This window comes from Punica granatum, chromosome 2, assembly GCF_007655135.1.
Source record: "Punica granatum isolate Tunisia-2019 chromosome 2, ASM765513v2, whole genome shotgun sequence".
Lineage (NCBI taxonomy): Eukaryota > Viridiplantae > Streptophyta > Magnoliopsida > Myrtales > Lythraceae > Punica > Punica granatum.
Window position 1 is genome coordinate 16,094,175 of NC_045128.1, and position 13,736 is coordinate 16,107,910.

At 33.0% G+C, this 13,736-nt stretch overlaps 1 protein-coding gene across 3 annotated transcripts; it reads right to left on the reverse strand.

Moving 5' to 3' along the window:
• Window positions 1–5,359: 5,359 nt before the first annotated feature.
• On the reverse strand, window positions 5,360–8,738 carry LOC116193507 (DNA polymerase zeta processivity subunit). 3 transcript variants are annotated; one of them, XM_031522236.1, is made up of 6 exons: window positions 8,396–8,738; window positions 7,759–7,809; window positions 7,160–7,277; window positions 6,951–7,063; window positions 5,967–6,156; window positions 5,360–5,757 (listed from the first exon to the last, which is right to left on the reverse strand). In XM_031522236.1, exons 2-6 carry the CDS (start codon window positions 7,801–7,803, stop codon window positions 5,552–5,554), a joined length of 672 nt encoding a protein of 223 aa, XP_031378096.1. In that variant the 5' UTR covers window positions 7,804–7,809; window positions 8,396–8,738; the 3' UTR covers window positions 5,360–5,551. The 3 variants fall into 3 exon arrangements, with proteins under 3 accessions (XP_031378096.1, XP_031378095.1, XP_031378094.1); XM_031522235.1 differs by having other exon boundaries at window positions 8,295–8,738; XM_031522234.1 differs by having other exon boundaries at window positions 8,514–8,736.
• Between the last annotated feature and the right edge of the window lie 4,998 nt (window positions 8,739–13,736).

Genomic DNA, 13,736 nt, shown 5'->3' on the forward strand with positions numbered 1-13,736 from the left:
GACTTTCTTTCCGTATACGATCATAGCTTGTTCCAAACTCGTAGAGATTCTCTCCATAAATCTCTTTGTATAAGGAATACTGTTGTTCATGACCTGTAAGAGAAAATCATGTTGTTAGAAAAAAATAGTAATAAGAATGGATAAAAAAGAAACTCTCTCGACAACAAAACACGAAAAAATGAAGAATATGTGGTTGTGAGGCTCATATATAGAGGTGTAAAATGGTATAAAATATACATGTTAAAAAATATTGGATTGCACACATATCAATATACAATTGCATGATAGTAGCCTTCATGCATATTGATAGGTGTATTTTGTTAAGAAAAATACATATTCAACTCGGATATGTTTTAAAGTGCCAATTCATAGAAGATAGTCCATTTTGTAAATAAATTTATTTTAAATATTGTATATTTTATTTCACTTTGTAATTTAAAAGCGATACATTACTTAACTATAAATTAATTAAATGCGACGAAATTAATTCAAATTTACTATTTTATAGGTAACTTTTTAAGAACAATGAACGATATATTAATATTATTCACCCCACAATTAAGTAAACACATATGTTATTATATTATTTCATACTTTATTATTTACTTCCTCGTTAAGTAATGTATATATTTTTATATAAAAATTTAGGGGAAATTATTAATTATATATTGCAAAATGAAAATTTTTAATTTACATAATAAAACAAAATAGCAATTTGAACACATATTTCTTCCTTTCTTTATTCATCGAAATTTGAATAGAATATATTATAAGTAATATAAATTTATTAAAATATACTAAAATATAAACGAAAATGAATTGTAATCTAATGTGAACGCATTTATTTCTTTCATTTGTTTATTCATCGAAAGTCGAATAGAATATATATTATAATTAAAATAATTTTATTAAAATATATTAATAAATAAACGGAAATGGTCGCACGAATGCAAAATTCGAATCATACTCTCCCCAATATCGCACGAAATAGCTCAATTAATGAAGTTAGTAATCATTCTCTTTGAATAATATCAAAGTTAATATATCTTTAGTAAGTAGCAAAAAACAACACATTTTGTAATTTCTGGAAAATTATCTGAAATTTATATATTACTTAATTTTCAACTAAGTAAATGTGACAAATTCAATCAAAATTTATTATTTTATCCAGTAAAATATATAGAAAAAAATTGAAATTATGGGTAATATAGAATCCATATTACCCATAATGCCTTTAACCCCAAAACCCTAAAACACTATGTCATAATAGATCCTAGCACATGCCCTAGAGGGGTAGAATGAGATCCGTAGTACGTGAGAAAATCACCAGCTTGATCAACTATGCTACTAATCAATTATAGGATGAACTTCATGAAAACTCATAGAAAAATAAACAACATATTATATTATTTATTTCATTGTAAAGTAAACGTATATATTCATATATTATTTTATAATATTATTATTTACTTCCTTGCCTCATAAAATGAAATAACAGTGTGAACGCACTTATTATTTTCATTGGTTTATTCATCGAAAGTCGAATAGAATATATTATTAGTAAAATAAATTTATTAAAAATATAATAAAAAAATAAACAGAAATGAATCACAGTAGCAAGAATACATATTTGAATCGTACTCTCCTTAACATTGCACGAAATAGCTCAAGTTTCATGTAGATATATAGAATATAGATATAGATATATAGATGTAGATAGATAGATAGATAGATATAGATGTATAGATAGGGAAAATTGCATCATCAGCACAAAAAGTTTTGCAATGTCTAACGATTGGTACAAAACGTTTTTTTTCCTCACTATTGGTACAAAAGGTTTGAAAATTGTAACAGTCAAGTATATTCCGTCAATTTTGCATTAATGTTGTCAATTTCTGCCATTGTTGCAGCTAACGTGGCGCAAGGCTGCTGATGTGGACAAATTCAACCCAGATGGTGAGTAGCGGGAAAAATCATGACATGGCAGTGGTATTGTTTAATTGATGTGACAATTTGATACAAATTTTTTTTTGCATTATAATTTGTTAGTACAAAATATTTTAATGATGTAACTTATTAGTACAAAAAGATTTAGCAGTGTAACATGATAGTATAAAAATTATCAAGGCAATGTAACATATTAGCACATCGCAGTTGAAGTTTTTGTATTATTTTTGCAGGCTTTTACACAGAGTTTGAGTGAAAATATTGTGGTAAAGTAAAACTTTGCCCATTTGTTTCATATGGACTATAACTAGAATTGAAGAGGAAGAGTTTGACAGATAGTTAACCAACTTAAAAGGATTGACATATCCTTGTAGAAGTCTTTAAGAGGAGCACACAAGGTTGAACATATAATCACATCATTTACAAAATCCTACCACAATCTTCAAAAAAGGGATCATACATATGTTCATAAGGATGATAATACCATTGATACTACCTATTAGTCACAAAATGAAACTTCAACTACGATATGCTAATATGTTACACTGCCATGACAGTTTTTGTACTATCATGTTACGCTGCTAAAACTTTTTGTACTAACAAGTTACATTACTAAAACATTTTGTATTAACAAGTTACAATACAAAAACTTTTTGTATCAGATTGTTACATCAATTAAATAGTGTCACTGCCACGTCATGATTTTTCCTGCCACTTGTCATCCGGGTTGAATTTGTCCACGTCAGTAGCCTTGCTCCACGACAATTGCCATGTTGGTAGAAATTGACACGAAGATTAATGGAATGTACTTGATTGTTACATTTTTCAAACTTTTTATACTGCTGGTAAGAAAAAAAAACTTTTTATACCAATCATGAGACATCGTGAAATTTTATGTGCCAATGGTACAATTTTCCCTATATAGATATATAGATATAGATATCTTAAATGCTTATACAAAGTTGTTCGATTTCAAGCAACGTGAGAGAGCATACGAAAACATTTCATGCTCTCACAATTTTGTTTTTTACTTCTTCATTATTATAATATTTTATTATATTATATTATATATTTCATTTAATTTTTATCTTTAACGAATAAAATAAGAAAAGAAAGCAATTATGTTCGTATTCCTAATTTTGTTTTATTAGGCAATTTAAAATTTTAAATATATTGTTTAATTAATAAAAAAATGAAATAATCAATCTATTACATTTTCTTTTTATGCTCGATCCTCTTCATCACTTTTCTCCTAAAAAATGAAAAACTAATAATAGTACATGATAGATTTGAGATGAGTTTTAGGAAATTTACCATAATATTTATTTTTTTCTCTGTCCTATTCTATAAAAATTGATAAATATATTTTTTTATTTTGAATATTACAAAAAAACTTCATTTGTAAATTAGTGAGATAAAAAAGAGAATATATAGTCCACACGTGAAGTGAAAAAATAGTGTTGTACCTACCGTTTTACTTTATATTTAATATTTTAGTTTAGTATATTATATACTTTATTCAATTTGTAATGAATAAAAAAAGAAATTTTTTCATTTACGCATGTTGTTTTGTTGGGCATAAATTAAAAATATAAAAGAACTATTTCGTACCGAGATAAGAAAAATGAATGAGACTTTTTATTTTCGTAAATATTCTTTCTTTCCGTCTTGATTAATTAATTGATATCATAATCACTGCTTTTTATGGGTATTATTTCCGATCTTGAGAGAAATTTTCTTTTTTTCTTTTAATTTTATTTTATCATTACTTTGGTTATTGTTAATATTTCGTAATATTTTGTTAATATTTTAAAATATTGTGTTGTCTCTTACAATTAATTTTTATAATCAATTAAAGCAACTCATGGCCATCTGCACCTCTTAGGAGTAAGCTCTTAATATTAAACTTTGCACAATTAATTGCGACAAACGATTCACTGTAAATTAATGTACTAAAATGTGAATATAAGAGTACCATAAATACCATATTTATAGATGATAATATCACCCGTGCAATTAAAAAAAAATACATGCACGGGCACAATGTTAGGATAGATATACCCGATATAGATTGGAATATAGGGCCGAAGCCCGATGCACAAAAAGTAAGATTTACAAATTCAAATCCCAGCGCAGATGCAACCCCAGGAACAAATATATCCACCTCCACAAACTCCATTATTAATAAACTTGGAATGTGTCGAATGACAGTCTTTAACTTTCCAAAAGAGAGAGAAAGAGAGAGAGAGAGAAATTAGCTAGTCTGCAATATATCTTATATTTTATTTGGACAGTTCCTCATATTGTAATTGTCACAGTATTTTCTAAAATTGACTTTATTATTATAATCACAAGCTTTTTTTACTTTCTCATGTTTAAGGAAAAGTTTAAAAAGCAAAAAAAAATGGAAAGGAGAAAAAAAAACTCACGTTCTTATCACCTAATAAATGTTGACTTTATTATTTACACTTACTGATACCCATGCAATGCGCGATAATATTTCAACACATGCTATTAATAAATATAAATAAAAATATGCATGTGTCAAGATAATAAGTGGGATAAAACAGTGAATTGTGATAAAAATAAATACTTATTGTACTCTTATAAAAATGTGAATTGTAATACGAATAGAAAGAAATCGTCTATGACTTAAAGGAGTAGGGAAAAAATTCATGCTGGGAGAGTTTTGTCCTTAGTGTGCTGATCCAGCTCGACTGGATTAGTCGGAACCCAATTGGGTTTTCGGATACCCATGATTCATGCCGAGAAAAGGAATAAGGAAAAAATGAGTAGAAAGATCATACATGCGAAATGAAATATGTCATCTATTTATGGATATTTAATGTATTGAACTTAAAAGATATCTCGTATTCAAGGAATTTCTATAAATTATATAAAAACTTTTGATTTTTTGATAAAACTCATAATTATATATAAATACAAACAAATATTATGTACAAATATAAAAATTTGTTGAATATAGGGCAATAAAATATTGTAATAATTCATTTAAATGAAAATAAAAAGTCCACTAATGTTGAGCTGTGAGTTTTACGATTAGTCTTACATGGCACAACCACATTCTGTGCCCCTTATTTAGTATGTTGAATTTGGAAAAAATATTTCATATCTCAATAAATTATTGTAATTAATAAGATTTTTAATTTTTCAAGAAGGTTCATGATCAATATATACAAATAAGATAGATATATATCCGAAATTCGTTGAATATAATTAAAAAAATATAAAACAATTCATTTAATAGGAATTAAAAAGTCATATATACAATTCTTTCAATTAAGAATTAAATTATCCAAATAATCTAAAAGACGATTAACCACAAGCTAAGGATTTAAAGAGCCACGTCTCATAAGCCCTCCTCATCTTTTACATATATTATAATTGACACTTTTTGTAGAAATATATTCTAAATTCTACTAATCATCTAATAGATTTAGTCGGAAAATTAGTGTACACACTCATACATCTCAAAATCAGCACCGCACCCTCTAGTCACGGGTAATAAAAATTATACATAAAAAGTACTGTTGTGGGCAATGTTCCCAATTCACGAAAAACCTAAGCTCAAACTCGGTCTGAGTTACGGATTCGTGGGCTCAGACAAACTCGGATGTTCCAGGTATAACTGCAAGGACAAGGGCTCACTACTCATGGACTTGATCGGAGTTATGAGGGGAGGTTGCTGCCACTGCTTTGTGTCTGTTGGGATCCACAATGATGCAACGTCTTTACTTGAACCGGTCTCTGGAAGGCCACGGAAATATGCAGTTATCTCCCACCTGCAGTCTGTCCCACGATAATACAAGTCAGTAACCAATAAAACCCATGATAATCCACAAATCTTAAGTACTACTGTAAATTCTGTTGAAAGGAACGACAGACAAGATTGGTGGGAGGGACAACAGTCTCGTTGATTATGCCGCATCCTGCAAAGAAGGCTACAACAGCAAAGGACAAGCTAGTATATCCTGTATTTGGAGTCTGCCATTGTGTACCTCGGGAAACAACCTCTGTTAGTGATCCCGATGCTGGCAACTTGATTAAGAACGACCGAAGAGCAAATTCCAGGTCAGCATCGTCCACCTTTGAGCCGTAGGAGGGATTAACTGCGAGCTTGAAGATGAATCTCTCTACAGGGACATTGTTTTCGTCAGAGAAAATAACAGCTACTCTCTCCACAAGTCCCTGCACTGAAAGGGACACTGTGACTATAAGATCATGAATTACCAGTGTCGCAAAAGAGAAAGTTCGGGCCATTACTTGAATACTCGTTCCCAAACATCTTTACCACATACAACAGTGCTGCAAAGTTTTCAGTTTCACTAATCTAACTCAGAAAAGAGAACTGCCATGGCTCTTTAACAACTGAAGCAGCATGCTTTGTTTTCATCATCGGCACTCTGAAGCCAATATACTGAACTAATCCCAATATGCGACATGAAAACAATCCTGGGCTTCATTATATATTACCACATTGACAGCATTGAATCTTGCGTTAAAATTTTCCAAATGATCGAACAGCTCCAACCTAATTACTGAGGAGCATGTATGCTCTCACAAGTTCATCTAACCAAAGAACAGGTTTATCAATGCAATTCGCTAGGGTAGGATTTCCAATACGTCCTCATGATTGAGCATATAACATTTGCTATTGAAACACATGAGGTGCATCATAGGAAAATAGAATAGTTCCCTCCCTCCTGCAGAGGCTGACAAGACAAAAATCCATTGCCAGATAATTTTAATTTCCTAAACATCTGCAAATGTACATCAAGTAACCCATCAGATAATTAACCGTTTCCTACAAACTCAATGTTTAGAGCTTATGAAAGGGGGCATCTGATGCACAAACAAGAACTTCCAGCAGCCGACCAAAACACTTGCGCGCGCGCGCATACACAAAGGGCTCAAGTATAGTGATTAAACTGTTGATCAAGTGTAAGCAGAAGCTAACAAAGAAATGAAGACAAAGAAAACACCTTCTCGATGTAAGGCAGAAGCCCTGAAACAGCAGAATGTATATAGTGGGAGAGCTGAGGATGGCGGGCCCTGTGAACCACCAAGTTCTTATATCTCCTTCTCTCAAAGGCACCTGGAATACCAAGAGCATGCCAACCTTCATAACTAATTATTCGTCATGATTCAAGAAAGTGTTTAATGTCAGAAGCATTCGGGAAATAATGGGGACCGGAGGGATAGACGCCCTTGAGGAAGACAATGGAAGTGATGGCAACTTCGAGGAATTCCACCAGGATTCGAGCTACCTCCCTGTCACAACCCGAACCCAAAGCATGGCCAGCTGTATCCTGTGATATCATTATCACAAAATAAAAACCGATTATAAATTACTCAAATCATCCCAGTACTGAAAATAGGAAAGAATATAACATCCTTCATTTGGAAGAACTCTACTCTTTATTACAGAAAATTTCTTCTTTATAACCATGTATACTTAGTGTAAAGTAGCTTCAAAAATAAATTGACATCTACAATTCATGCCCTTAAAATTTCTGTAAAACTTAATATCAACCATTTGAAATTTTCTCGAAAATAAATTCCTGCTTTTGGGAAAGATTCAACTTTTTAAATCAGAAAATGTCCTGTTCACCATTCTGTAAATATATAAGATAAAATTGTTTAAACATCAAAGAGTTACATACACAAATCAGAATCTCCAGCCCGTCTACATCCCAATAAAATCTCCAATATGTCTCAAATTTCATCTCCACTACATCAAGATCATTTGAGCCCCGGTCTAGTAAATTCACAGCCAAGTAAGACACACACCTTGATTCGAGAAATCATTGTAGCATTCTCCTTTCTGTCACCCATTTTCTCCTGAAAAATGTAAAAATAGAGTTAGCTTAAACAGTTTAGCAGCTTTCACCAAAATAAACACGCTACTCCAACATTCCTCAAACAGAGGCTGCTAGGTCAAGAAGTCAATGGGAACATCTCGAGGCTAACAGAAATATTTCTTATCATTCTATGACAAAAGGATAACTTTAGATAGAAAACAAGCAAGTCGACCTAAAGAAACTAAAATACACAATCAATTATCCATAGAGACAACTCGATTCACGGCAAAATGACTCGAATAAACCTGTCATCCCATCGGTAAATAAAACACGGAGCGCCTCTCAACAAATAGAATATCACTAATTACATCAATGATCAACAACATAAAAATCACAAAAGATCTTACAAGCATAAACATAATCATAGCATTTCACTTCTCATCAATGACAAACTTATAAGTCCACACTCACAACAGCCTCATTCATATTTCCAATTGCACAGCCAAATGCATTTGGAAATAATACCTGAAACAAATTATCACCACAGAACCTCAAAATCAATTCTGTCACAGCAAGTTAAATCCTCAATTTCGAACATTCTTTAGGCCAAATTTGAACCCATTAACTGAAATAACCGAGGAAGCAAGAAGGCACTTCGGCAGCTGATCAAAGATAGAAACAAGACAAAGGAATTCTGCTGCTTTTCGGGTTGCTCTGCCTCTCCAAGCTCGGCCGATTTCTCACCTCCGTTCAGCTGGTGAGCAGCAACCAGAGAAAATGATCGAGCAAGAGAGGAGGGGGACAGTGCATAAAGAAACGGGAAGGAGAGGCGCAAACGAGAACGGAAATCGGAGCAACGGCCTTGCACGGATGTGGAGAGTGGGCTTTTGGCGCTCTCCGAAGCTTCTCCCCCCTAATTCTGCTTTCCCAGTCTCCCCCCGGTTCTGTTCCAAACGAAGAAAACTAAATGGGAAAGAAAAATAAATAATGAAGAAATAGCATGAGGAAAATTCTAAAATGAAGATTGGGGCAGTGGCTGTGGCTGCGGATGCAGAAAATGTACGTTGCGAGAAATTTATCCTTAGTGAGTCGACTCGCCTCGACTGAATTAGTCGTGATCCAATTAGATTTTCGAATACCAAGGTTTATACCGAAAAAAAGGATGTTGATCAATTTTAGCCGCTTGTTTGGATCATGGGTTTAAGAGATTATGGATGAGTGGGTTTTAAAGGGTGATAATATTGCTCCATTTACAAATTCCATATGGTTAAGATTACCCCTTTTATGGTAAATGGATAAAATTATCCTTAAAATGTGGACACTACAAGATTGGATTTTACAGAAAGATATATGGTAACTTTGTCCATTTATCATAAAACGGGTGACTATCCATATATGGTGTGTATTTAGCCCCACCATGATAACATATAGCATATATCTATATATAATATATAATTATTAGGGTATTCCCTGTTGTACACCATTTGTTCAAAAATTCGAAATGAGGACTTCCTCATTCGCCGACTCTTCGGATGCTTAATGTTTCAATAACTTCTTCTAAAATTATTATTATTATTATTGGATGTATATAATTATTGTTGAGCCAAATTGAATAATTGTTGGCGAGATTATTATTATTATTATTATTATTATTATTATTATTATCAAATTTGTATATCTATATATAATTGTTATTAAGCCAAATAACATAATTATTGGGGAAGTTATCATTTTTAATTTACACATTAGTTAAAAATGATTAATAAAGTAAGAATAAACAATTATTATAATGAGTTATCAATTGAAAATTCTTTTGATAACGACTAGGACAAATCCCATGCAATGCGCAAGCTTTAGTTAGGAATAAGATTAGGTCTGGGACAACCCACTATAAAATAGTTAGGTTAGGGGTTTTTACTTTAAATAACTCATGGTTTATTCATTTTGTCAAATCTATCATATGCTTTTTTTATCAGATATATCTCATGGTTTTGCATCAAATTTATCCCGGCGTTATCTTTTCTGTCGACATCTAACGGTCGTACTGACGTGGCACGTGGAAAGATAGTGGGCCCCCACTTGCCACGTGGGCGCCACGTCAGCATGACGGTTAGATGTCGACAGAAAAGATAACGGCGGGATAGATTTGAAGCAAAATGTAAATCATGGGATATAGCTGATAAAAAAGATAGCATATAATAGATTTGACAAAACGCGTAAACCATGAGTTATTTTAGGTAAAAATCCCGTTAGGTTAAATACTCAAACTTTAAATAAAATTGCTCCAAGCCAAAATAAGTAGTTACTAGATAGTATAAAGGTACGTATGATATCTGACCATCGAGCAAAAAAAAAAAAGTATGATATCTGGCCAGAAAATTTCACATTACAACCTCTATCCTTCAAAGACAAATGATTAGAGTGTAAAGGCATCCTTAATTGAATATAGTATAAATTTCGAAAAAAAAATCGAGTACTTTTATAGCCAACATTAAAAGGTTTTGTAAAATAAACATGGATTTTGAAATTTTTCTAAAATCTGGTCCAAAATTAACGCCATTATAATTTTGATTGAATTTTTCCACGTGTCACAAGATTTTCTAATTCTTATTAGTTTAAAAATAATAAAATGTTGAAAGATAAAAAATTAAATGAGAAAAAGAAGAAAATCTGAGGTGCACAATAGGGCATGACCCAACCAACTGGTCGACGTTACTACAACGTCATCCAATGGACGTGTCCAACTGCAATTCGCCACGTGTCCAATTTTCATTTATATATGTTTATTTCTAATTTTTCAATTAATGCAAGGGAAAAGAATAGGAATTTGCCGATTGTATTGAACACGGCCATGATATGTTGTTACCGTCACACCAACCGATTGGCTAGGGCATAGCCAGATTGGATACTTATGATCGTACTTTTCAATTAATAAAAGAAATAAAAACCATTTTTCTAATTTTTTTTGGGTAAAATTGGAAGGTTTATTGGTTAAGCACAATGAAATAAAGATCTTAATGGTTAATAAAGAGAAGCAAATAAATCTCATCATGATAATCGAACCTGAAATCTCGTGATTACCAGACAAGATTGTACGTCACCACACTGCACTTATTTTATTCATTTTTCTAATTTTTAAAAATTAATAAAAAATCAATTTGTCCAATAAAATAGTGGGATGTGGCATAAACTAATGGAAAATTTTAATGGTATTAACTTTTGGTTAGATTTTGAGTCAATTTTAAAATTCGTGCTTTATTTTACAAAATTTTTTAAATTTGGCAAAAATAAAAATTGAGGCAAACTACGCACATGTTTTCCCCCATTATTTCCCATAAATTTCTAATCAAATAAAAGAAATTCTTAAAATCAAAAGTTCTAAAACCAAAAAAAAAAATTCCGTGCCCAAAGAAAATTAAACGATATAATAGCGGGATAAGGAAGCTCCAAAAATGTCCCCTAATAGAATAGGACCAAGACCATTAGGAATCGAACAAAGAAAATGAATCCCGCGCGATTGCTCTCCGAACAAGCAAATCTACACAGCAATTTCCCTCGCAGTACATGTGTAGGATCCTGACCTCACAGTCTCGAGCAAGTAGGTTCCTAACAACTGGCAACAATGGTCGAAGTAAACAAGTCCCGATCATTTGATGAACGAGAAGGTCTCGAACATTGGCTGAGTCCACCTCGAGAATAAGTCTCCGGCATCCTAAAGACCATGCAAGGTCCAGAGTCTCCAGACCCAAGCAAACTCTCCAAAGTTCCGCCATCCTAAAACTAAAATTTTAATTCTTAACTAATACATTAGTCCCAAATAATTACTAAAAATATATTATGTAATTTAGACTCATTCTATCGTAGCTCACAAGAGCTCTCCATTCTATTGATGAAGGGGTTTTGATTCGTAACCTTCAGCTTCGAAACGATCGACCCTTCGCATCCTTTATGCATTAATATATACCTAGATTTTTCACATTTCCATAATTAATTTATTTTTCGAATTCACAATGTATTTATATATTATATATTTTCAGGGACATTATTTATTTCAATTTTTTCCGTTATTATAAAATTCGTAAATACAATAATATCAACATAAAATAAAAACCGTAAAAAAGTTCGGGCAACACGTGGGTTAGATGACTAGTTTAGGATCTCACACTTTCCTTCTTTGATATGTGATATATGTACTTTGCATGTCGCGATGGTTGTATATTACTATGGGGATTTTGATGGATCTCGAAATGGACCATCACTACAAAAAAGGGGGACGATGCCGACACACTTTTAGTTTTTTTTCAACGTAAAAGTGCGTCGGCATAGACCGATCGACGTGTCTCACGATGCAATATTTTTTGTCATAATAGATAGACTTGTCAACGTACCTCAAATATGTGTAGGCAGAAGTTGACCTTTGCCGACGCAAAATATGCATCAGCAAAAATCATAACTTCTTCCGACATATTATTTTGGGTCAGGAAGCACATTTTAAGGAGAAAAAAATATGTTGTGCCGACTTTTTTTTAAGGAAAAGGAGCTAGCATGCAGCTTGCAGCTGCTTGGCTACTGCACTGCCATTAAAAGGAAAAAAAAAAATGAAATGCAGCGACTTGGCCGATCCTCCTCCTCATCTCTATTGCTGCTCGTTGCCCCTCTCATCCTCTTCTCGCTGTCCTCTTCCTCCTCATCTCTGCTGCTGCTGGCCCTCTTCCTCCTTCTATCACAACTGCTCGATGCCCCCCTCCTCCTCTTCTTCTACTCACCTCTCACTGCAGTCCTCCTCTGCTCGCTGCCCTATTCTTTTGCTCAGCTCTCGCTACCATCCTCCTCCTGCTCCTCCTTTCAGCTGCTACTCGCAACCCCCCTCCTCCTCTGCTGGTTGCCCTCCTCCGCTCGCCTCTCTGTTGTTTGCACTCCTCTGCTCGCCTCTATCTTGTTGTCATCCTTTTCCTCCTCCTCCTGTTGCGACAGTTGCTTCTCTTCCTCCTCCTGCTATTGACGTGACCAACCTCAGGAGGAAAGAATGAAGAAGGAAGAAAGTGGGAAGATATGATTTTAAAATTGATAATGTTTTCGAAATAAAAAGAGTGGGGAATTTGAATTATTCAAATTTTATTTTTCCTGCTTAAATTATACCTTTCCCGACGCAATTTGGTGTGTTAGCATAGACTTCAGCATGCTCCGACGCACAAAATTGTGTCGCCTTAAACCACATATATTGCCGACATCTAACTGTGCTTAGCATAGTCGACTGTGCGTCGACATAGCCAAAAGGGAGTCAATATTGATCGACCTTTTCCCAACACAGTGATGATGTGTCAGCAGATGCTTGTCTTTCTCGACACAAATTTTTTCCATTGGCAAAAACCTTTCTTAACGCACCGATGGTGCCTTGGTAAAAAAACGTTGGCATAGACCTATTTTGTTGTAGTGCATCTTGAACAGAGGTATAAACTGCACATGTACATCATTGGTTAGATGCATTTTTCAGTGGCGATTGTCATATTATAGAATTTTCTTACACAAAGTCAAGTAAACAAGATTTTAGTTTCTTATTTCCTTTTATTTTAGGAAAAATACACCATCTAGCACAAACATGTATGATATATAACAGATATACCACATGTCATTGTGTTACATGACACAAAAAAAACTATTTTTAACAACAGTTTTTTTGGGATATTACTATAAACCAAGAGGAATTGGGGAACCTTATTGGTTTGTGATATCCGCAGTGCCATGTGATATAATCGTTACCTACAAAACTTTCTCGTATAGCACAATTTAGCGACTTCTTTCATGCTACAACACAAATTGAAGTAATTTAACTACATAACATGAAAATCCAATTTTTTTCAACGCTACAACACAAATGAAGACAATTTCATCATATAGTACGGAAATGTAAAATTTATTTACGTCGCAGAATACTGTTTATATTCCGTCAAAAAATGAACGATACGC